Raw genomic sequence first — 24811 nt, 5'->3', positions numbered from 1 at the left:
TGTTACTTAATACTTGGACTACTCTGCATTTCAGAGAGAAATTGTGTACTCTTATCCTGCTGTATTTATCTGACAGCTTTCGTTAAATCTAGTTTCTAATTCACTGCAAGGATTATATATATTGTGTATTATTTTAAGATGTAGTCCTTTAACTTTATGTGATAGTAAAAACTAAAGTGGGTTACAACCATAGACTGTGTATAAATGTAAATGTATACACTTTACATTGTGTATATACAGTTTATAAACTGTATATCCTGTACATAGAGTCTATATTCTATAAGTTTACACAGTGTATATTCTGTATATAAAGTGTATATTCTTTACACAAGTTTGTATAGAAAGTTTCTATACGGAATATTATGAGTACATATTATTTATACAGTTTATACACAGTCTCTGGTCACAGTAGATATTTTTCCCCACAGCCAATCACCATCTACGGTGTTTGAGCTGGTTCTTCAGGACACGCCCCCTCACTCTCTGATTGGCTGTTCGTCCCACCTGAGAGACGATGGACTAGTTCCGGGATTCCGATGTCGGCCTAGCCAGCGAGCTAACTACGTTGCTAGCGGCTAACTCAAGGAGGACCTGAACGACCCACACCCTACAGGCAAGACAGCTCGCATGTTCGGCTTTAGGTGCTGGTTTTATCTGCTTTTTATGGTGACTCTTTAGCTGAAAGTAGCCACAGCTGTACTGTCAGTAAAAGCTATTCCAGTAAGCGACTGTAAAGCCTTCCATGCTAGCCAGGTAACGGTAGCTAACTCTTTTAGCTGTGGTAAAGGGCTGAACGGTGTCGCAAAAAAACTTTCGAGGCTAGGTAAGAGCTAAGTGATTATTAAGTGAGGGCGGTTAAATCTCTCATTATGTCTCGTTTGAAGTTAAACATAGTGGGGCCGGTTAGCTACTTTTAAAGAAGTGGAATGTGGAAAGAGGTTCATATTCTGGAAGTGTTGTCTTGACTGAATCCTAGCTCTGCCCTGGCCTGTTGTTTTACGCCTGGTTTGTTTCAACCCATGGCTCAAAGATGAAGTGATAGTTAGTCAGATGTAACAGATATAAACGAGACACCAGCTAGAAAACAGGCACTGTGTCACTACTCCTCCGAAAATGATTACATTTACTCGACCGGCCACTTAACAATGTGGTTTGCAAGCTGCAGATTGTTGCGGTGACATGACAGGCAGGACTCGACACGGAGATTTTAGGATTAACATCCATTATAGTCGAGGGGGATTTGTTGTGGGGCAGATGAGATGATTAACAACAGGCGCACTGACACTCTGGCTTGTCCACAGCTCAGAATTTGTTAGCACCGATGATTGCTGAAAAGAGGGGTGTGTCCAAACTATCAGATTACTCCGGGTCCGTTTTCAGTGTTTTCACGCACTGCACGGACGAGTTTCTCACTCGGGGACTGGGGAAATGAGCGTGATGTGTGGGTGCAACAGATCGTTGTCTCTGAGGTGTTTTGAATTTCCAGTATTGGGAGGTGTTTCATTTGACCACCTGGGGGCATTGAGGTGACAGCTGTCTGTGTAACAACAGCGGGCTGTCGAACAACTTTGTTTATGAGTAATGGTGAGAAATCTACACTCCCACAGAATAGCGCAAGCTTTTTAGGACAGTAAGAGGTTGGTTAGTCAGTCTGATTGTTGTGAAATCAGAGTGAAACCTCTGCGTCTCCTGGATAGCTCTGCCCCTGTAACCTAACAAGGAAAGTAACTTTTGATAGTGAAGTTTAAGGCTCCAAAATGAAACGTAGATATTTTTGTATTGTTGTATATTCTTGTGCTCTCCATTCTGTCATTTTATGTAGAGCCACAATTATTTATATTGTCATTTTAATCTGCAAAGTAATATCAGAAAATAGTGAAAGCTGAAATGCCCATCACAATTTCCTAAAGCCCAAAGTGACATTTTCAAGTTACCTTTGTTGTCCAACCAAGATTTTTGATATACTGTAACATAGGTAAAGGAAAGTGGCACATCCCTACAGTTAAGAAGCAGAAATAGAGAATATAAGAATAGCTGTCATTTAGTCTACATCCATTATAAAATACAAATTTCTGCTGTAATTATATGGAACGTTTGCCTTTGTCTACCTATGTTTTGCTCACTACTGACAAGTTGTGTATTGTTTTTTTAACAGGGACATCCGACAGCTTACCCACAGAGCTAGTGGGTGAAAGAAGACAGGTGGACAAAGAGAAAAGGAGGACTAAAATGCATCAGACTACATAACATCACTGCTGCACATGGATTTGTTTAAGAGATGCAATATGGGAAAGGAGGTCTATCTGCAGAGAATCTGGAGGTGGGAGAGGTCTCTACATGCAGCCCCGGCCAAGTGCAGTGACACCTCGGTGACATACACGGGGCTTCTTTTTGGAATGAGTTGATTTTGTCCCCATATTGAAACAAAGACTTGAAGGCAGGGGCCCCAAAAGATCCAGGGGACTCTGCTCGGCTATTTGAGTTATTTTTCTTGTAGAGGCAAGGCTAGACATCATCCGAATTTTTTTGTTTGTTTTTAGCAGCTTTTTAAAGATAAATTCCAGCTGGACTTTTGTTTGATGTTGAGCCACTTTCCTCAACTGATTTAAAAGTGAATTTGTTTGTTTAGTTGTTTTCCCCTGCTGACTTAGTTTGAAACGCTGGAACTCTCCCTGCCGCCGCCCTCAGTCTCTTCAACCCACCCAGTGCCTCAATAAGCCCTTTCGGGACAATCACAGAAGTCATCAGCAGCTGCTACGCTCAGTCCTCTGCCTGCTCTCCTACATGTGCTTTTGCTCTCAGCCTGCTGGCTATTCACTCACTACCTCTTTATTTTCTGGTCTTTTCTTTTCTTATTCATTTTCTCTGAGAGGCATAATCTGAACTCAAGCACAGTGTCGAGGATTGATGTAAACACTGAGTTTCAGGAGTGGAGAGAATTTCTCCAAATGTAGTCACATATGCGAGTGCTTTTGGGTACATGCACAGTTTTAGGGTTGCACTGGTGCCAGGGAGCAGCTTAAGATAACGTTTATTTATATTGTTGCACCAAATACAGTTACATTAAAGCCATACAAAAATATTTATGAATTAATTACCTACACATATTTTTGTATCACATTTTTCTTGTATAGTTTTGCTTTTATATGCTACTATAAAGATTATGCACACAAATTAAATATTTACATCAAACTGCACACATGCAAGAATAGCTGTATATCGCCATATAAAAAAAAAAATCTACGTTTCTGAGTGATTATATTAGTGCTGGGAGACATTTTGTGTGTGGACATAGAGTATCCCTCATGTTTTTATTGAGTTGCTGCTTTGCATAGTGTCGGTTTTTTTCAGTCTATCGTCATGGCCCCTCCTCCCAAACAAACACCATATTTGCCATTTTGACCTGTAACACACCCCTTTACAGTAGGTAGACAGTAGATATCTACCTCTCTGTCTTCCTCCCCTCTCTCTCTGTCTCTGATGCCGGGTTTCAGTAGTGGGGGGGTTGGGGGAGGAGTAGGTGGCCCCGCTTCTGCTCCTCCCCGCCCATTTCGACCCAGCCGATATGTCCCAGTGTCTGCAGCCACTACTTTCCTTGTTGGATCCACAACCTTGTTCTTCTGCTTCACGTAAGTGTCTCCGGGTCCATCTCTCTCATACACGCAAACACACTGACATGAACGCAAACATGGTGCTAAAGGCTCAGCGTATTTACACACAGTAATGTCACTAACCTATGTTTTTATATATGTGTTTGCTAAAGGCAGGTGTAAATGTCCCTGTGTAATTGTGTTTCATCTTAAGGTGTCCTGTTTTTTGTTGTTTGTTTAACCTTTATTTACAATGCATTCAGTACGTTTTTCCCATTTTATGTCGCAGTGTAATACAAAAAAAAAAAAAAAAACACCCAATATCCCACAATGACAAAGTGAAAACAGAATTTTAGAATTTTTTGGGATTTGAGCATCCTTGTGTGTTCTCTACTTACTGCTGTTTCCGTCTTGAAGAGATAAATAAATATGTCAGGCTTTGCAGGACTAGTAGGCAATAATACAACAAATCGTTATTTTGTTTCCATCTTTTTTCCCACTTCCAGGTGCCCATGGTTGTCAGAGTATTTCTCCTCTGTCATTCCTATCTATAATGCCGTGATCTTCCTCTTCACCCTCGCCAACTTCTGCATGGCCACTTTCATGGACCCTGGAGTCTTCCCCAGAGGTAAAGACACATGGAGCGTGTTTTTTAGTGTACTCTATTCAGACTAAATCATTAATATAGGCAAAATAGTGAGCATAATGCACTAGAAAATGGAATAATTTACTGAGTTAATACAATGCAGGGAGATTATCATGTATTATGATGTGTCTTTTGTCTGTAGCGGAGGAGGATGAGGATAAAGAGGATGATTTCCGCGCTCCACTCTATAAGACAGTGGAGATCAAAGGCATCCAGGTGCGCATGAAATGGTGCTCAACCTGTCGCTTCTACCGCCCACCACGCTGCTCGCACTGCTCAGTCTGCGACAACTGTGTGGAGGTACACACACACACACACACACACACACACCATACACGACTAGCATGAGGGGCTTTCTGTACTGTAGTAATTTATTGTGAATGAGTGAATGGTATACAGTGAAACTGGGTGATGATCTGGGCTCATTTTTGGATTTTTTAAAATGTTCCCCTTCAGTTTGTCTTGTTTTTACTGTTCCTATGTTTTCACTTGTTTGGCTTTGTATTTATTAAAATAATAATATGGCAATTAATGTATCTAAGTCTCAGCAGTGCTAAGTCTGCAAACACTGCTTACATGAGTTTGCATTTCACATACCTGTGCGCATAACGAGTCTTAGTTTTAATAGCAAGTCCTAATTTCGCAGTGAGCTTTTATAAACTCCTGTGTGACTTGACTGTTCAGCCTAAATCAGTCCTATTCTTAGTTTTCCATGTGTGAGTGTGGGAGGTAGAAAATGTGTGCACATCTTATCATTATTTTGCTCTCTGCCATATATTCTGTCATATATTTACTGGTACTTGCATTGTCTTGTCTTTTGACCCCGTGCTCTCAGGATTTTGACCACCACTGTCCTTGGGTGAATAACTGCATTGGTCGGAGGAATTATCGCTATTTCTTCCTCTTCCTGCTTTCACTTACCACCCACATCATGGACGTATTTGGGTTTGGCTTGGTTTATGTCCTGCACCACCGCCAGCAGCTGCACACGCCACATGCTGCTGTTACGTATCCTTCACTTGGCACGCTGCAGTCATAAAAATGCACAACTCTTTAAGGAACATTCTTTTCCCATATTCAATTTTTTTTTCCGGATTTGTTGTAATCTCCTTGACCCTCTCCTCCCAGTATGGCTGTAATGTGTGTGGCTGGTCTCTTTTTTGTCCCAGTCGCTGGCCTGACTGGGTTCCACATAGTGCTGGTGGCCCGCGGCAGGACCACAAATGAACAGGTACCTACAGGAGCTGGTTGAGCGTATCGCATCCAGCATCATCGACCTCATTCAGACAGTTCAGACAGATATTTCTCTTCTGTATTTAATCATTATTGTTGCTGTCAGTGTGAACTGGATCGTTTTAATCTCCCCCTCCCTGTCGCTGTAGGTGACAGGAAAGTTTCGGGGTGGCGTTAACCCTTTCACCAATGGCTGCTTGAGGAATATTTCACATGTGCTCTGCAGCTCCCAGGCGCCCAGGTCAGCCTTCCTCTCTCATCGTCACTCATCTGTTTACTCCCGTCCCTTAACACTCTGCTCCACAATTATCCCTTTTCCACTGCCTCTTTCTTTCCACTGCTCTCTCTCCCCTTCCACATTTCCACCCTTCTCTTTTATTGTTCTCACTTGTCTGTTCAGTTCATGGAATAAATGAGCACAAGCACTCAGCCTGAGTGGCTTCTGGTGCTAGATTATGTTTGTCACTAGAGCAACATACTGTTGTTTAATGCTTGTATCATTTTAATTGGGATTTAATTGTGTGAGTATGTTCCTCTCACAGATACATGGGCCGGTGGCGAAGCCCTCAATCTGTGGAAGTACAGCCACCTTTTCTTAGACCACCTCTCACTGAGGCCCAGCTAGAAGCCAAGGTCCTGGACAATGGCATCCAGAATGATCGACACAGCACCAGGGTGAGTGGTACTTCAACACTGACCCAAAAAAAAACAAGCAATCTACATGTGGAAGTTTGAATGAAAGAACTCTTATGTATTTTTTTCAGAAATGATTGCTATGCATGTTTAATGACAGATATTGTGGTTTTTCAAATGAATTTCAATGCATGAATTTCTGTGGTTAACAGATGAACTATGAGTATTAACTATGAGTATATAATACAGAGAACCCTACCTTTATATGTATAATTAAGACCCAGTGTTAGCAGCAGCATAAGTGGATGTTGAGACAGAAAATATGTTAAATAGATTAATGAGTATTAACGATGCCAAAACACTAAACTGTTTGTGAAATAGGATTTTATAACCCTAGAAAGATATTAGGGCAACAAGTATTGTCTATTACAGCAACTGCAAAGTAAACAGTAGAATGATTATAATTATTCAAATCAGTTCATGCCTTTGATTGATTTGAATATCTTTTCATTACTTTTTTCTTTACTTTCATTACTTTGTGTTTTTTCCAGTCAAAGAGCAGCCTAGATCAGATGGAGAGCCAGTCAGCTGATGCAGAGCCTCCACCTCCTCCAAAGCCAGAGCTGCGTTACCCTGGCCTGCCCCGTGCTGACACAGAGGGTGAGACATACACTAATACAAATACATAGTGAACAACAAGGGAACCTGTGTAGTTGCAGATATATTTCCTGACATGTCATCATCTGAGTGTTGGCCATCAAATGCAGCCCTGGTACTTGAAGTGTTTCACCTCTTATGTAAACAGATGAGTGTTTGTTTTCTCATCACAAACACACCTTGTTCATATGTCACTACTGGTTTCTTGCCACTCAGAGAGCAGTTTGTTGACTGAAGCTCCACCTACGCCATCAATGTACAAGTACCGACCAGCCTACAACAGCCCAGGAAGGAACCACACTGCCCTCACACACCCCAACAAGGTACATGCAAATTTACACTTGCACAGACTTCAAGGGATTAGGTATAAACTATAACATAACATTATATAGGTACTGCTTATTAATCATATTAAAGGAACAATCAGCGGAAAGTGAAGTTAAGCGCATGTCTTTGCCCGATTGGAAACAATGACACATATGAATTTAAATATATTATTGAATACACACAACCTTGTTGATTATTATAAGCTTTTACAAATGGATGTACATATCCTTCATATCCTGTAGACAATACAATATGCTACAGATTACTGTAACAGATGGTCTGGTGGCTTTTATGCCCTCCCCCTTCTAATTTCCTTTGTGGTTAATACCATGCCCCTCTTGTTTGTTTTCACTTTAAATTGATCATTCAGTGGCCATCGGTCGATCAGTAAGTCTCAGCTAGTGTCATCTGTGTGTGTATCCCTTTGGCTGTCTCTGTGTGTTTGAGTGAATCTATCCTTTCCCCTGAGACTGCATTGACTGGAATGTGTAGTCCATGTACTGTATGTATTTGTATTTCCATTTATGTGTTGGTACACACAGTCTTTGACATGCAGTGTCAGTGCTTGTTGAAGCCAGTCGATGTTTCCAATCCAGTAGTGTGATGATGGAGTAGATCACCGGTCAAGCATCCAATTTGTCCCTACCACTCTTTCTTTTTTTTCTGGCAGAATTTATAGAAAACTGGGCAACACTTTATTTTAAGTCTCCCTATTTAGCATTTATAAGCAGTATACAAACAATCAATATAAATATTTTTAAATTAATAACCATAAAAATGTAATAAGATACAATACGATAAAATTAACGTACTATAATGTAGTTGTTAGCAGATATAAGTGTTTATTAATACATTTGTTTACAAGTATAGCTCCTCCTATGGGCTCCCATAGTGGAGGCTATAAACAGATAATGAATGGCAATATTAAAAAACATATTTGGAATAATGTAAAATTGGTGACAAATAACACATTAATAAACACTTAAAATCTCCTTATAACTGCTTAAAACTACACTGTAATGTGTTATAAACCTTTTTCTTATTTGTTTATACTGCTTATAAGTGCCAACTACCGAGAATAAAATTGAAGTGTTAACAGAAATGTTTTTGTGCTATGTTATCTAGCGATAACATGGTAATGTTCATCTTTCTCCCCCTCTTCTTCACTCTCACCTTCATCACACTTTTCCTTACCCTCTCCCCCCCTCTCCCTCTGTTTCTCTTTCTCTCTCCTCTCTTCAGATGATTCGTGGTGAGAGTCTTGACTCTCCATCTCCCTCCATCCTCCAGTCCAGCCGTCAGCCTAGCTATCGCTCAGAGCCGAGCAGCCTGGATGGGGCCACAGTGGTGGGGGGAGGTGTAGGGGTGCGCAGAGGGGGAGGGGAGAGGGGTGAGGGCCCCGGAGGCCCTGGCGGGACTGCTGGTGGGGTGTCAGGGGGCATGTCGGGTTACTCCCTGACTGGGCGCTCCTACACCTCCTACCCATCCTCTCTTGTTCTGTCTGCTGGTGGCTCACGCTCCTCCAGCCTGCGCTCAGCGCACACAGCACATAATCCGCTGGCCACACTCCAATCAGAAGGCACCACAGACACCAGCTACAAAAGTCTGGCCAATCAGACGCCTCGGAATGGCAGCCTGTCGTACGACAGTCTGCTGACACCATCCGAGAGCCCAGAGTTTGAGTCAGCCGCCCACGAGCTATCGCCTCAGAAGCATCATGCTCCGTTTCCCTCGGCAACTATAACGGGCCGGCCTGAGATGGTGTCATCCAGTACCCCACTGCAGGGCTACATGTCGCCCTTCCTCTCAGCTCAGATCGCCCAGCAGAGGGAGGGGCAGCTGCTCCAGGGCTCTGCCACTTTCTCCTCCCCTCACAGGGCCTACCTGCGTGCCGTCAGCCCACCCCCTCCCTCTTCTGCTGGACCTCCTGAGACCCAGTACCTGCTCCATCATAACCAGGACTCCTCTTTCCGAGGCCCTCGTAACCTTTCCTCCTCATCCTCATCCCCTGGGGCACGCTCACTAGAGCCCCCTGTCTCCCCACCACCTCGTGGCCTGTCCCTTGGCAAGTCCCACTCTTACACTGGGGAGGCAGGACCTCAGCACAAGCCTCGACCTGCAGGAGGAGGCACTGTGCTGGGAGGGGGAGGAGCCGGAGGAGGGCAACAGGCTCCACAGTGAGTAGTGATCCGTCTCCAGATCCGTCAGCCTGCTGCTCTTCCTCCTCCTTTTCCTCCTAATCCTCCTCTTCTTCCTGCCTGGTTTGTGTCAGCCCTCCTCTTCCTCTCTGATCTGTGTGAGTCTTCCTTTTCCTCCTCCACGGTTTACAGTCTGTCTTTGCTTGTCTAGTCTTTAACAGTTGGATCTGTGTATGGAAGTTTTATTGGTTCAGGTGTTGGTATGTGTGGATTAGTGTTGTAAGCATGCCAGTATGTGTTTAGCTCTGTGAAAGCATGCCTAACCACGCTGCTATTTTCCCCTGTAGCCTTCTCTGTCCTCTTCCTGTTGTTACTCACTCACTATAGTTACCAAATGCCTTACGTGATCACTGATAGAAAAACATTTTACTCTTTGTGCTTGTTTGTTGTTATTTTTGAAGTCGAACCACTCACCTCCACATCCCTTCTCTCTCTGTCCTCATCTCTGATTTGCCCCCCCCCCCCCCCCCCCCCACCCCCACCCCCACCCCCCACCCCCACCCCCCCCAAACTCCTCCCCTCCCCTTCCTGATGGCTGCCCAATCAGATCCACCTCTCGCCCAGTCTTGGCCAATCACACCACATCCAAACCAGGGGGCGGGGTGAAGAAGGTGACAGGCGTCGGGGGGACCACTTATGAGATATCGGTTTGAGTGACAGACGTCCTTCATGGTCTATCACAAGGAGAGGGGAAAAGACACTGGACTACTTCCACTAGTCTCTTCATTGAGCTGGATATTATCCTCGACTGCAGGCTCCTGAAAAATGACGGTTTTCCGCTGGACTAGAGGAGCAATCCTGTCTGGTACTCACTTTGTTATCTTTGTAATGCCACTGGCCAGTCTTCTCTGCCAGCCTTTCAGATTTGAACAAAGAGGAACTGGGGCCACTGGTTCATTTTTCACAGGATCAATTCGTGTCCATTTAGTCACTTTGTGAGCCATAGACTGATGTGACTGTATCATCACGACTGGGTACAGATATGTCTATAGAACACGCATAGCTTTCTCAATGATTTGCTGTTTTACTTTGGTACATTAGCACAGTACAGAGTACTGACAGCAGTGTCCGACACTTAAGGAAAGGATGGCCTTTATCCAGTGGATGTAAAATTAAAGAGGGAGGATTTAGGACTGTGCTGACCAATAGAAACGTCTTCTTTTCCACTGTCTGAACGGACCACACAGCCTGCTTATTGATGAGTCTTGGAGAAAAGAGTCCAACCTATAAACACAGTATCATTTTAGTTTTATAAATCTTTTTTTAAATATTGTTTTATATACATGTATAAAATCTTACAGATTGTTATTGGGTCAAATTGTCAGGTATTGAAAATGACTATTGATGAGGGTGGCAGATGTACTGTGTGTAATTATTCATGAAAGCGATTTTCAAATCAGTTGCCTGTTTATATTTGATGGCTGCATCAGCCACTCACAAGCTCTTGCTGGAGTTTTCATCGTCCAAAGAGAATGATGATCCTTTGGTGGACAGCTGGGGTGGCAAATCATTGAGCTTAATATTTGAAAGCCACAAAGAAATTTTGAATCACGATCGCAACACAAGCATCTTTGTGGAATGTACGCTTGTAATGTTTATGCTAGAAACATTATGCAAAATCTGTTTGTAGCTTTAAGATCATTGTATGTCTTTTTGGTGGGGTTTTTTTTTTTTTTCATCTTTTCTGTAACATTTTGTCTGTCAGTCACGATGCTAGCATAACCTTGTACCTTTAACGGATGGCCAGCCAAATAGGGGCAGCGAGGGAAGGGCTTATTTATTTCACTAGACAAGACAACTTTGTAGTTCTGGACACATTTTCAAACCAGTCTCTACCAGTTTGCTCTTTTTTGAGAGAGTAGGTATGAATATTTTGTCTGAAAACAAGTTTATAAATGAAACTGTAAATGCAATATGCCACTGAGAAGATTTCTAAGGGAGGACTGGTTTGCGACTGTTTGGAGACTGTGTTATTTGGTTTTTTTTGCCTTGAGACCATTCTTAGTGAAGCAAGCACATTTTTTATTACTATTTGTTTTTATTTTTTACACTTGATTGATTTGCTCATTTTTAAGAATAATTCTGTAAAGGTACAGGTCATTTTTTTCAGCCATGTCGAGAAAGGAAAAATTACAGGAAGGGAGGTGTACATGAGTTTGTCTTTCAGGATTGGGCATTAAAGCAAAGGATGTTTTTAATTTTATTTTTTCTGTTAAGACCCACACCGGTGTTTGCAGCAGAATGTCACAGCTGGCTAAAAGCAGCACATCTTTGGGGTGGGGGGGGGGGGGGGGGGAAGTACACGCTTGAAGCACACAAGTACCATCATTCAACCCAAACGGCTGTGTTACGAGTTTTCAACTCTCCCAGGCTATGTCTTCAGTGTGCATGTGATTTTTGTTTGTCGTGCTGAATGCTTCACTGGCGTGCATACTTGTGAGAATATTGTCAAATGCCTACCTGGTTCATGTGTGGGTGGTATCAAGAAAAGAAGCATCACTAATGGCACAAGCAGCCATCGAAAAGAGATAAAGAGAACCTGTGTTACTTTTCTTCCTTCTCTGGCCAAGGATGGTGGCCATTGAACAATTTGACACCATGTGAGTATAGTAAGTATACTTCTATGTGAGATAAAATATCGCTATTGTGGGCTGTGATGAATGGAACGAGTTTCACAAATATCTGTAATGAGTACATTAAAGACATTTCCAAAATGGCCTTATCAAGAATTTTTAAAAAGATGTCTTATCAGAATAAAAAGGTCAAACTGATGAAAAAACTGATCGCGTGATGAATCTTAACTGTGCATAGTCATTTTTATTTCAGTTTTACCTCTCTTTTACTTTGGTTCTGAAATATGAAACATCAGTAAACATCAGTTGCAAAATACAGACAGCAAAAGTCTACACGGAGTGATGGCATGTTGCTGAAAGTAGCCAAAAAAAACCAATCATTACGAAAAAGGCATTTGTTTCTCAAATAACTTAAGGTTTGTAATAAAATGTCCTCAAATCATTGCTTGATCTTTTGCATGGCTGCAATCAAACACAGTGCATCATACCCAGTCAGACTAGGGAAATGTGGTCCAGCTTCTTTGGATATTTATTTGCCACAGAAAAGACTTAACGTAGAGATGACATCTAGTAGTGGTTGAACCTATTTCCTTCTCACCAGTCCATAATATTTTGGACTTTAGCAAAAATGTAAGGCATGGCAATGGGGGAAAAAAAGGCAAGACTTCATGCAGCCCCTCTCTGAGTCATCCTCCTCACTTCACTGGTCTTTCTTGCTCTCAGTGGGCTGATCTGAGGCGTGTGCGTCGGCGTGGAGCTCGTCGCTGCCCTCACCTGGCTGAGAGCTGTCGTGCTCTTCTCCCTTCGAACTGCGACCTTTGTTCAGCTTCTTGGCTTTCTGGAAGAGCTCGTTGAGGTTAAACTCTCGGATGATGTTCTCCTAGGGATGAATGGGCTTCATATTAGAACGACTGTGGCGAGCAGTGAGCAAGCAGCACCTGCTGCTGCTGCTCCTCCATGTGTTTGTTACAAACAGAAAAGACGCACCTCATTGAAGGTCCAGGATACCGCTCTCCCTTTAGTGTCCACCATTGGACGTCTCATAATTTCCCGCCCTCCTTGAAAAAGCAGCAGTGAGGGCAGCTGCTTGGCCAGAGGGGAAGTACTAACCCTGTACCTGTTCAGAAAGAAGCCATGAGGCAGTCGATATCTGTGCTCAGAGAATATGGAATGTGTAGAAATTATAAACAATACTGTTTAAAACTGCTGCTTCTCACCTCTCTGAAACCTCTCCATAGCGTCCGATGTCCACCTTCCCGAACCTGAGTCCAGCACAGTTGTACCTGCAGCAGATAGGGGAGCCATGCACGAGACATTTAGGCCTCAAGTCATACTTGCAGTTTTAGGCAAACATCCAATATGTGGTTTATTTTTTAGAAAACATTTAACTTAGTTTCACCTGCAGAACTGAAACGTAGCAGTTTAATCCAACAATGTGAATGTGATTACAGACGGTAACATTAAATGCACCTGACAAGCAACATATTTGTCATCTTATTTTGATTAAACTCTGACAGAAGCACAGTATGGCTCATGAAAGGGAGTTCACACAATCATCTGTTTCAATAACAGTGACCAATAAACTTCAGTGACCACAGATGAGAAACCCTGAGTGAAACATAGTAAACCTCAGTATCCTGATTACTGAGAAGCAGATTATTTACAGAGCAGAGAATCTGTTACATAAGAGAGAGTAGAAGTGAGGTGGTTTCTCACTTGAGAGAAAGGTCAGCAAAGACGGGAGCAAACGACTGGCAGTCAGAGGACCAGTTGGCGTAGAATTCAACAATCCAAGTGACGCGACTGTCCCTCTGCAGCTCCTCCTAATGACTCAATAACACAAAATTAGATTAGAACAGATTACCCCAGTGTAGCTCTCACACCTCCTCACCTCCAGCACTGGGGTATGTAACATTTTAATATTTCTAATTTCAAATGTCTGACATCCAATTACAATTACAATAAAAAAACGATTAAGATTTTGTGAATGATTAAACAATTTCCAACTATTTTGTGACAAATTATAGAAGCAACAACAATATCTTCTTACATCATACAAGATTTAAAAGCATTTAAACAACTGCAGTTCTTCATAGTCTGTAGTGTGAGACTCACATCTATGGTCTTGTCACTGAAGTACTTGATGTACTCTGGGCCCATGTAGAGAGGTGGCTTACAGGTCATGACGAATGCTGGAGACAAAGCACAGACAGACAGACTGATGTGAGGTTAAAGAGGTTTCCAGTGGACAAAAATAATGGCTAAAGGTAAGTTTTACATTTTCTGAAGCTATGAGGATCTCATCTTAGGTTTATCAATATACACTAAACCCCTAAAAGCACGGTTTGACCTGGAATGAGAGCTCTAGTAGTGATGGTTTCATGAAGTGTTTTGTCAAAACATCAGTAATAAAACACTTTAAAACACTATTCACTTTAATCAATTTCCCCAAATTTTGGTTTATTCTATGAATATCTACCATAGAAACTGTCTGCAAATCTACAGATACAAGTCAATACTTGTACAGCATCTGAGGGTTCCCCACAGTGTTTTATTGTGAAATTTGGCCACTTCAACTAACCTTATAAGAAATAAAATGATAAGATTCAGGGGTAATAGAGCAGATGTGCTATTTCACACAGCAAATCTCATATTATGAATATGTCACATATATCACAATCAAAGACAAATCTTAAATGCGCAATGAAGGTGATGAGCTGCTTATGAGGAACACTACAGTCCATACATATCCCGGCCCATGAAAATCTAATTGGGTTGAGAGTGGGGCAGTATTTGTAATAAAGGTGATAAGGCCACTGACCGACACACAATGCGAGGTAAAGGATGCCGAGCCGAATGTCCAGCCTGAAGAAGAGGATGACGTTGGCCACTTTACTGAACAGGAATAAGTTGCCTATGTGCTGCTCCAGTGTGACTGAGGAAAGGAGAGGAGAAGAAGAAGAAGAGGGAAGGAGGAACAATGAAAGAAGCAGGTGAATAACCTGCAGCCTGTTGCTACAAGGTCAGAGGAAGGTCAGATTACACTGCATCTGCAATGTTTACACAACAAAGTTTTTATTACAGCGCTTCCTGGGTGTGACTCAATGATTTGAAACAGTTACACATAAGGCCACAAATACCTATTTGGCTAAAGTTGAACAGTTACACATTATAGGACACAAATACCCAGAGCTGTTGTATATGATTTGGAGCAGAGAGGTGGGGGAGTTTTCTTTCTGTGCAGACGCTGGAATAAACTGAACAGTGGTGCACAGGCCACTTTAATGATGAGGCTGTTTATGGTGTAAACAAACACTTGCCATGTTACAGCATTACGTTGGTTTACACATAAATAAGTGTGTGTGTGTGTGTGTGTTTGTGTGTGTGTCGGGAGGTGGGGTAAGGGCATTAACCTCCCCCAAGGCTCCAGGTCAAAAATTTGCTGTTGGGGCCCTATTGACCCCCACTGACTATTTTACAAATTAGATTAGCTGGTTGACAAAAATGATAATTGATAATTGTTAAATCGTTTTTAAGCAGAAAATTACAAGAAAAAAATCACAGGTACTGGTTTCTCATGTATAAATATTTGGTTTTCCTTGTCTTTTTTTTATCATAAACTCAACACCTCTGCATTTTTGATTGTGGGCCAGACAATAAAAATCTGTCTGAATATGTTTACTTGGGCTTCAGGGAAAAACAATGGCCACTTCTAACTATTTTCTGACATTTGTACATTGAACAATCAACTGATTATTGAATAAAACAATTGTCAGGCATATGATGAAAATAACTGTTGGTTGCAGGTTTAAAGTTCTCTGATGGTGGAATAATAACGGTGACAATAAGTTCGGAGTCTTAGTTCCTTGACAAACAGAAAGAATTCAAGCAGTTTGAAACAACACCACTTTACAATAAATGAACACAGTATAAACTAAAACAATTAAGGTCTTAAAACCAGATTTTGGTACAGGGCCAAAAGATGGAGGGTAGAGGACCCAGTCATATCAGATATTCTACTTCAGTGATGCAATTTTTTATGAATTTGTCCACACTGTAATTGTGAGGTTTTTGAGGCCCTGGGGGGTCGGTGGGGGTGGGGGCGGGTTTACTCACTGGCTCTCCTGTTCTTCATCATCACTATTGCACTGAGAAACATGAGAATCTCCAGCTCTCTCTGTAAAACAAAAAAAACAAAACAAAAAAAAAAAAAACATGAAACAACTTAGCAGTAAGTGAGTAACCCCCTGCAGCAAGCCCACCATATTTAGCAGCAGCGCTGTCCCCGGCCTGCTCACCCAGTCAAAGTCGCAGGAGTTGCCGTCCTCCCGCTGGGTCGCCAGGTGCTCGCACAGACCGGGAGCCTTCCGCACCACCAGGAAGGCGACGGTCATGAGGACCGAGGTGATGTAGTACGGCTTCAGCAGCCATTTGTAGATCTGAGGGAAGTGGTACAAGAAAGTACAGAGTCCTGTGATCAGACCCATGTTGGCACAGCAGACAGTCGGCACCGCGGGGTGAGAGGAGAAATGACAGCTGGAGGAGCTACTGAGTTGAACTGCGCCTGCGCCAAAGACAAACGATTTCGTGGTTTGTGGACTCGGTCTCTTGCCGTAGACTTGCCACAATTTAAAAAAAAAATCAAAACAGAGATAACTGAGAGTATCTTTGTTAAAAAATACTGAGTAAAAATTACAAATGAGCTGAGATATATATATCAAGGTTATATTATGTGAGTATATTTTACGTCAAAAACTGTGTTAGATGTGATCCAGGACTGGGCTCTAAGATTATGTACAGGAGCAGCCAAAGCCTCAACAACAGCTTCTAGTCTAGATGAATTTGGGAGGTCATTTAAATATGGAAATTAAATCAAACTGTCTGCTACAGGCCTGCTGGGAAAGGGAGAGAACAACTGAGGGTGGGTTACTGGAAAGACCTACTGGGCACAGGAACAGGAGCCCAAAGGATCAGGGTCTGCCTGGGCTGCACCTCTAAAATGTCCCTGAAAGAAACAAACCAACTACAAAGAGTTGTAAAAATGAAATACAAACGACAAAGTGATACCAAAGAGACCACAAAGAGTTGCAAATGATAAAAATATAGATGCAAGATAACCATAATAGATGTACAAAGGCCACAAAGTCACATAAAATTAGCTAAAAGCGATGCAAAACAAATCATCACCATAGGGACACAAAATAACTACAATGCGATGTAACATGACCGCAAAAAGACACAGAAGACCACAAAGAAATGCAATTTCTGAAAAAAAATAGACACAGAATGATCACAGATGTAAAAGACTACAAACAAAAGCAAAATGGCTAAAAATAGACGGCAAACAATCACAAAAGGATGTAAAATGACCAGAAAGGGGTAAACATAAATGCACAACTACTAAATCTAAACTAGAAAGAGACAATTACAAATGTTGCAGTGTCTCTTTCAGTCTGGGTGTCTGGCTCCTGGGCAGGAGGGATGAGGGGCCTTTTACATGTCTGTGCCCAGGAGCTGATTTTCTCATAATCCATTAAAAGAAAACACCAAAGTCAAGTTTTGGCTGGACATGAGATGCAGCACAAAGAGACTTAAGAGAATATGAAAAACAGTTTTGTCCAACTGTCACATTTCCTATAGTCCCTGTGTGGTTACTTAAAGTTTTAAAGTGTGTATACCTCTGAGTTTTATGCCCTCAAATTATTCTCATATGGAAATTCTGGGTAATGAGAGAATGACCATTTGGAAGCATCCAACTCTTTGTGAAGATTATGAAGCATAAAACATGTTATTTTAGTTTCCAGAAATAATAAAGAAAAAAGGTGTTTGGTCAGATTCCTAACAGGACTAATGGGAAAATCTGTAGGAGTTAATTAACACCAGATGATGGCAGCAGTGCAGCACCAAAGAGGCCAGCTACCATAATACAGCGACGAAGAAGAAGAAGAAGCAGCAGCAGCAGCAGAAGAAGAAGAAGAAGAAGTCGATTTGGCGGGTCCTGCTAAACATAAACAGAGGAAGCTAAACATGGAGGAAAGCGACGCGGCAACGCAAAAAGAGACGGCAGATAACACATGTGGTGGAGACTCCGCTGAGAAGCAGCCTAATGAAGCCACAGGAGACGGTTCCTCACAGGGGTCAAACCCGGGGTCAGTGTGTCAGCCGAGCGAGGAGACGGGAGCTCGGTACAACCGGCTGAAGCTGTTCGACAAAGTGATGCAGAAGAGCCTGGAGAAATTCATCCAACATGCCAGGTGCTGTGAGCTCCGTGTTCAGGAGCCAAAAAAATACTCCATTACAAGTTGAAGTCCCACTTTGAAGAAAATATTACTGAAGTTATATGAGAATAATCAGGAAATTGAACTTCAAATGTTAAAAGGAAAATAATTTAAAGCAGAAACATTGTCATTTAAATCACTGGCTAGATCATTATTACTCGTATATTAACGTGTAAGCAGCATTTTACTGGTGTAGTTGGTTTAGATGGAGCTCATATTTAAACTATATTGTATAGGGCTGCAACTAATGGAAACTATTATGGACTATTCGTCTGATTAGTCTCTCGATTAATCGATTGATTGTTTTGTAAAAAAATTAAGAAAACGTGACACCCTCACAGTGCTTGTTTTTTCCAAACCAAAAAAATATTAAACTCAAAATAATGAAAAATAAATTAAATTTATTTAAAAAATATATATATTGAAAGGAAAAGCAGCAGTAAATCTTCATCTTTTAAAGCTGGAACCATGAAATGTTTGACATTTTTATGAGAAATGACTTTTGACAAATAGCAAAGTACTTTCCATTTAATTTGCTGTTATCAAGTAATCATTTCAGCTCTAGTTTCCGTATACACTGTTGGGTAGTTTAAGTTATAATATCATACCATGCAAAAATCTTTAGAAAAAAAATGTAAAGTAACTAGTAACTGCAGCTGTCAAAAATGTAGGCTGTAAAAAGACAATATAGGCATTAAAAAAAGAAGATAACTGGAGTAAATTACCTCAAATTTGTTCTTAAGTGTAGTTCTTGAGCAAATGCACTTAGTTACACTTCTACACCTGATCTGCTTATAAAACATTGTTCAGCGCAAACAACCTGCTTCCTATAAAGCAATTTATAGGTCCAATGTTCTTAATTATTTTTCTGTCAATCCTCTTATAGATTAATCAACTAATCATTTTAGTACTAGTACTAAAAGCTGCACTTGTGGCTGACAATGCTGTCACTAACAGTTTTACCAGATTTGCCAGCACCTTTCGTCCTCTGTACAAGAAGAACCCTCAGAGGATGGAGAGCATTCACAAGCAGTTCGTAGAAGAGTTGCAGAGGACTATACAGGTGTGCAGCACAATACATCAATACAATGTATGAAAATCGACAACAAATGGAGAGTATACTGCCTTATTGTTTGTATTATAGGAGGACATCAGCAGACTGATTGAAGAAGGCCGGTTAGAGGTCAAACTGAATGAGCTGGACAAACTGGAGCGTGCTGCCAAGAACAACCCAGACCCTGCATGGTTAGTATCCACTACAGCATTAAAAACTCTTCACCTTACAGCACTGACCTACGAAATTATCAGTTGGTTATATGGCAAGATTTTGATTATACTGTATATGCTCAGTTTTCTCCTGTAATGTTTTTCTCTTTGACAACATCTGAATTCTGACATCCATCCACTCCTAGTTACCACCACTCATTCAAATAAACTGTAACAAGAAGGAAGTAGCAGGTAGTGGGTTAATTTTCTTACAAAAAACACGGCAGATCTTAATTCTCTGACCTGCATTTGTATCTTGAAGTGTTAACCTGCTGAGATTCTTTCCACCATTTTCTATTTAAATAACTGAATAATTGCAGTGTTGTTATGGAAACTGTTGTTGGATTAATTAAAAAGTATTTGAATAGTTAAAACGTACTCACCATACATAAAGATGGATACACAGGGCAACTTTGTAGGCAGTGCCAATCATTTGCTGAAGCATTGTTGTGTTAAGCACTAAGGAATATCTTATGGTCTGAACACTTGTATGTCCTGTATTTTACACTCTTGTGTCTCCTTATAGGCGGATTGCTCTTCTTCGTTGCACTGTAAATCACCACTGCAACGTTTCCATTTTGCAATGTGATTAAAATACAAAACATTTTAACCCTTTATAATCTCGCTTGTTCTGTTAGGCGGCCCAGTGGAGTTCCTGAGCAGGACTTTTGCAGCTTTTTAATGCCCTACTATCAAAAGCAGGAGGCTTACATGCGACTGGAGCTGAAAAAGATCCAAGCTGAGAATGCTGCACTTGCACAGAAGGCTCAGGCTGGCAGAGAGAGTATTGCTCAGACTGAAACCCGGATTTCAGCAGCTGTTGATGAGTGGAAGGTAAGAGGGGAAAGATTGAAGACCAGTAAAAGAGAAATTACAGCTGGAAAAGAAAGCATTCACAAAAAATTATATTCACTACACTGTTCTAATTTTATTCTGCTGAATACTGCACCAGCTGTTTAACGTGACAGGATTTCTCATCATCTGCGTCATCCTACTTGGGTAGATTAGTTTACGAGGGATTGGTGACAGAGTGATCAAAGCATCTAAGATTGTGTCAGGCATCTAGATATGAATTGAACTTTTCAGTCATCAGTCAAATTAAAAAAGTTCCATTTGTTTTGTTTTTTTTGTTTTTTTTTTTTAGGACAAAGCACATTTTAATTTAATACAATACTACAAACCCTTTTAGCAACAGGATTGGGTTTTTCAGGAAATCTGATAAGGGACCCCAAACTTTATTAAATTAGTTTGGATTTTTCTGTAAATTATTAAAATATTTTAAAATAAGATCCTATTGTTTCCATACAAGGACGTTTTATATGTTGATTATGAATGCAACTTTAAGGGCTCTAGACCACATTGCTTAAATTTTGAAGGACAATCATTTCTGAGGGCCACAAGATATCTGAGCATTATAACATAAGCAGAAATATAAAGTAGTTTGCATTGAGTGTTCACAGTTTTGCTTGTTTTTTTTTTCTCATTTTAGGCATCAGTCACAGAATTTGAAAGGTTGGCGTCTTCTCTCTGCCCTGCAGATGTCTTTGATGTGTGATCTTCAAATTATTCTACGAATCAACTTAACTTAACTGTACATATTTTTTTTTATTTACTACGGCTGTTTGTCTTAAAATAAACTTGAAAATCTTGGAAATAAAATGTGTCGGGGTCTCTAACTATATCCGTGTGGGTCAACATACACCATTCATTATGGTAATGTGCGTGTTAATGTCTGGTATTACGGTAGGTGGGCCGTGAAAATAATGCCACAAAGAAGTGAAGAGTCGAGTAGTTGATACGCGGATGGATTCACGGTGAATCACAACCATACAGACAACAGCTTGGAGAAACCCGGCTCTTTTCTTAACATATAAATGCATTACTCGTGATAGATATGACGGAAATGTTTTCAACTATGTTCGGGCAAAATGAAGCTCAGGGACCGCCCGGCTCGTCGTCTCTGGCTTTCGGACCGGGGAAACCTCCGCCGCCTCTTCCGCAAAACCAAGTCTCCATGTCGGGGCAGATGCCACCGCAGCTCGGGGATGAAGGGCCTGCCCTGCGGAAGCCTGGAGCCATGAATGAACCTTTCTACTTACTCCGGGAGCTACCTGGTACTGTCGGACTTTTTAAAACCGCTGTGTGCTTTGTGTTTTGTTTGTTTGTTAATCTAACAGTCGAGCTTCTGTTAAATGTTGCTAAGCAGTTTGTAAACAGTGCTAGCCAGCGTTAGCCAACAAGATAAGTGTTAGCGAAGCTCATTGCCGGCGTTAGCTCACCTGTTTTCATAAGCAGGTCGGTATTTGTTTTACTTCTGAGACACAGAAACGCTCCCTACTGAGTGTCTCAGGTTTTAACACTAGTCCGTGGTTTAAAGTTGGATGTTATGTAACTTGTAATCACAAAGATGGATCCCTGAACTAACAGTGGCCACCTAGCGACATTAATGCTATCTAATCACAGAGATGTAAAAATCAGGTACCTGCGACAACGACTTTTGGACAGGGCTGAAATTGTCTGCACTGACCTGAGCCTGTGTGTTTAGTGGGAAACGAGTTGACGGGCAACACCAACCTCATCACGCACTACAACCTGGAGCACGCCTACAACAAGTTCTGTGGGAAGAAGGTGAAAGAGAAGCTCAGCAACTTCCTGCCGGAGTTACCAGGTGGGTTTATGTAGGAGCACATGTGGCCTGACAGCCAAGTGTTAATGACGGGGGCTGCACACACTTCGTTACAAAAGATAAATGGAGTTAAGATAGTGATTATGTTCAGTGTAGGACATCAGTTTACAAGTCACCTTATCTTTACTAGCTGTTTATTCCCATGTGTTTCTCATCATTGTGGAGCTGTTATCTCAAAGGTGTATAACTTTTTTTTAATACAAAAACTAGCAATGAAATTATGACCTGGATGGAGGCCACTAATCGAAATTCATTGTCACTTTGTTGTCAAGTGTTGGGCCTTTGCTCACTGCCTTACCTTGCCTGTCATCGCTTCTGCTGCACTTTGATGTCTGTCAGTTTCCTTCCTCGCTCCAACTTGTCTTTTCTCCTCTGTGCTGCAGGTATGATCGACTGTCCGGGCACTCAGGATGGCAGCTCTTTGCGCTCTTTGATTGATAAGCCTCCAGTATGTGGGAATTCCTTCAGCCCACTGACCGGCGCTCTGCTCACAGGCTTCAGGCTACACACAGGACCGGTACTGACTTAACACCATACACAACACATGTACACCCACAAGCTGTAAAGTCACACACATTTTCAGCATGCTGACACTAATTACAAAAACTATAAACCGGTTACAACATCATGGCGATTTATCTTTATGTAGAATATTCTGGCCTGCTTGAAACCAGTATCTTTCTCTTCTTAATTAGATTGTTCAATTGAATACGCTCATGCATGTTTTTGTGTTTGTTTTTCCCCCAGCTCCCAGAACAGTACAGACTGATGCACATACAGCCTCCAAAGAAGAAGAGCAAACACAAGCATAAACACCATCGACCGCAGGACCCACTACCACAAGGTGTGACATGAACCATACCTCTACACAAACACAGAGGTATGTAAAATGTTTTCAGGCCATTGACCTGCTTCTCTTCGACTTCACAGAAACTCCATCAGACTCTGATCCCAAGAAGAAGAAGAAAAAGAGGGACGACGATCCTGACCGCAAGAAAAAGAAGAAAGACAAGAAAAAGAAGAAGGTAAGAAAATCCATTTATCAAGACCTCAGTAATTCACAAAGTTGCCAGTTAGGTGTCATAATGGATTCCACTGCAGCCATGGGCAGAAATGGAAGTCCACTAGAGACCCTTAAACCTTTAAACCTTTATTCATTTTTATGTTTTACAGAATATCTAGTATCTTATGCAAATACTCAAATATTTGCAGTTTTAACTCATTCATGATGTCCACACAAGCACATCTTCTCTTTTAGTGCGTGTAGTGCGTATACAGATGGAGTGAAGATGACTCTTTTCAGGGCATATTTAACACTACTCTATACTTCACACTTCACACTGGTTAAACTAAAGAAAAGCAAGCTTACAGAGACTTGGAGTAGCTTATGATGATGCCATGAGGATATTACTTAAGAGACCTAGATGGTGTTGTGCAAGTGAAATGTTTGTGGCTGCAGGAGTCAGTACTTTCAAAACCATTCTAAGAAATCTCATTTATTTGCTAAGGTTTAGTGCTACACACTACCAACCCCAGCTGTGGAGACACTGGTACAATTGTCTGTTTGTAGGACATTGATTTATGTTCTTTTTAAACTACGTTTTTTTTTGTTTTTTTTTTAATATGTAATTTATTCTATGTATTGTCTTAATCTGGACTCTGAGCCTGTAATGCTGTTGGATGGATGGATTGATTGATTGATTAATTGGTGTTGATTTTCGGGCCTATATGTAGTAAGAGAACTCAAAAATGTACTTGTAGGCAACAGCCCTGACTTATTATTGGATTATTACTAAGTCTATTATTTATTATACTTATTCATGCCAGAATCTGGTCTTATTTTACATTGATTGGCTGTGCCAGTGTGTTGTTTAGATTTTGTGAAGGAAAAGTAATCATTTAGATTGATTGACTAAGCGGCAATATAGTTGATAGATTAATCAATAGAGAAATGGTTGTTAGTGGCAGCCCTAATGAGAAGCAGATTCAGATATGGTCTTTAGCGAAAATAATCTCTTGCAGATGTTGGTTAAATATAAATATCCAGGTTTTATCCATGTACTGTGAGTTCTGAGAGCCTTGTATGATCTTTGTGAAACTACAGTTACTATTATTCCCCTAAGTTAGTATCTATTGCTTATGCATCTGCAATCATCTGCTAATTGTCCCCACTCACAGGCTCAACTATAAAGCCTCGTCTCCTCTCAACATAAACATAAACTTGCACGCCAGGAATGAACATTATTAACTGTGTCTTTTACTGATTTCTCTGTCTCCCTCCAGAACCGCCACAGTCCCGACCACCCCGGCCTCGCTGGATCACAACCCAACAGCAATAGCCTCAGATAGACAGGAGCCCACTGTGTGCATGCCTGTGTTTGAATGTTTGTGTGACTGTACATTTTGTAAGAGTGTGTGTGTGTGTGTGTGTGTGTTTTGAGATAAATGTATTATTGAGAGCATGTTTAATAAGAGAGGGAATGAATCAGAGGATAAAAGTGGTGGATGAATGTGAGAGTGAAAGGAGCGGCGACACAGTGGATGTGGGTGATGACATGTTACAGAGCAGTGTAAAAGGCAGAAACCTGATGCTGATAAGCTGTGTGGTTTTGTGGATGACTGAGCAGGCGCATTATGTATGTCCCCCTTTAATTTTGTTGTGATATCTTTTGACCATAATGCCAAAATCAAATAAATGTTGGTTATTATACTTTGTTTCTCCTT

At 41.3% G+C, this 24811-nt stretch overlaps 4 protein-coding genes across 5 annotated transcripts; 3 read left to right on the top strand and 1 right to left on the bottom strand.

The window, feature by feature from the left end:
• Nucleotides 1–503: 503 nt before the first annotated feature.
• LOC139637759 (palmitoyltransferase ZDHHC5-B-like) lies at nucleotides 504–12067 on the top strand. 2 transcript variants are annotated; one of them, XM_071506622.1, is made up of 12 exons: nucleotides 504–641; nucleotides 2156–3629; nucleotides 4097–4218; nucleotides 4379–4536; nucleotides 5072–5244; nucleotides 5365–5467; nucleotides 5619–5710; nucleotides 6012–6144; nucleotides 6654–6762; nucleotides 6976–7082; nucleotides 8329–9263; nucleotides 9832–12067. In XM_071506622.1, exons 2-12 carry the CDS (start codon nucleotides 3481–3483, stop codon nucleotides 9935–9937), a joined length of 2187 nt encoding a protein of 728 aa, XP_071362723.1. In that variant the 5' UTR covers nucleotides 504–641; nucleotides 2156–3480; the 3' UTR covers nucleotides 9938–12067. The 2 variants fall into 2 exon arrangements, with proteins under 2 accessions (XP_071362723.1, XP_071362724.1); XM_071506623.1 differs by lacking the exon at nucleotides 504–641 and adding an exon at nucleotides 664–823.
• An 8-nt stretch (nucleotides 12068–12075) lies between these two features.
• Nucleotides 12076–16416, bottom strand: tmx2a (thioredoxin-related transmembrane protein 2a). The gene is made up of 8 exons (XM_071506628.1): nucleotides 16156–16416; nucleotides 15974–16034; nucleotides 14679–14792; nucleotides 13973–14049; nucleotides 13574–13680; nucleotides 13075–13140; nucleotides 12845–12974; nucleotides 12076–12737 (listed from the first exon to the last, which is right to left on the bottom strand). Exons 1-8 carry the CDS (start codon nucleotides 16342–16344, stop codon nucleotides 12558–12560), a joined length of 924 nt encoding a protein of 307 aa, XP_071362729.1. The 5' UTR covers nucleotides 16345–16416; the 3' UTR covers nucleotides 12076–12557.
• Nucleotides 16417–17783: 1367 nt separating this feature from the next.
• Nucleotides 17784–21060, top strand: pmf1 (polyamine modulated factor 1). Its single transcript, XM_071506630.1, has 5 exons — nucleotides 17784–18111; nucleotides 19093–19198; nucleotides 19280–19380; nucleotides 20040–20235; nucleotides 20891–21060. Exons 1-5 carry the CDS (start codon nucleotides 17885–17887, stop codon nucleotides 20954–20956), a joined length of 696 nt encoding a protein of 231 aa, XP_071362731.1. The 5' UTR covers nucleotides 17784–17884; the 3' UTR covers nucleotides 20957–21060.
• Nucleotides 21061–21155: 95 nt separating this feature from the next.
• Nucleotides 21156–24797, top strand: med19a (mediator complex subunit 19a). The gene is made up of 6 exons (XM_071506629.1): nucleotides 21156–21515; nucleotides 21947–22069; nucleotides 22471–22604; nucleotides 22835–22931; nucleotides 23018–23112; nucleotides 24371–24797. The coding sequence occupies exons 1-6, from the start codon at nucleotides 21296–21298 to the stop codon at nucleotides 24434–24436; spliced, it is 735 nt and encodes a 244-aa protein (XP_071362730.1). The 5' UTR covers nucleotides 21156–21295; the 3' UTR covers nucleotides 24437–24797.
• Nucleotides 24798–24811: the final 14 nt, after the last annotated feature.

Source organism: Trachinotus anak, unplaced genomic scaffold, assembly GCF_046630095.1.
Source record: "Trachinotus anak isolate AG129_WGS33_773 ecotype Australia unplaced genomic scaffold, CSIRO_AGI_Tana_v1 ptg000021l, whole genome shotgun sequence".
Classification (NCBI taxonomy): Eukaryota; Metazoa; Chordata; class Actinopteri; order Carangiformes; family Carangidae; genus Trachinotus; species Trachinotus anak.
This window is presented reverse-complemented; position numbering and strand designations above follow the sequence as displayed.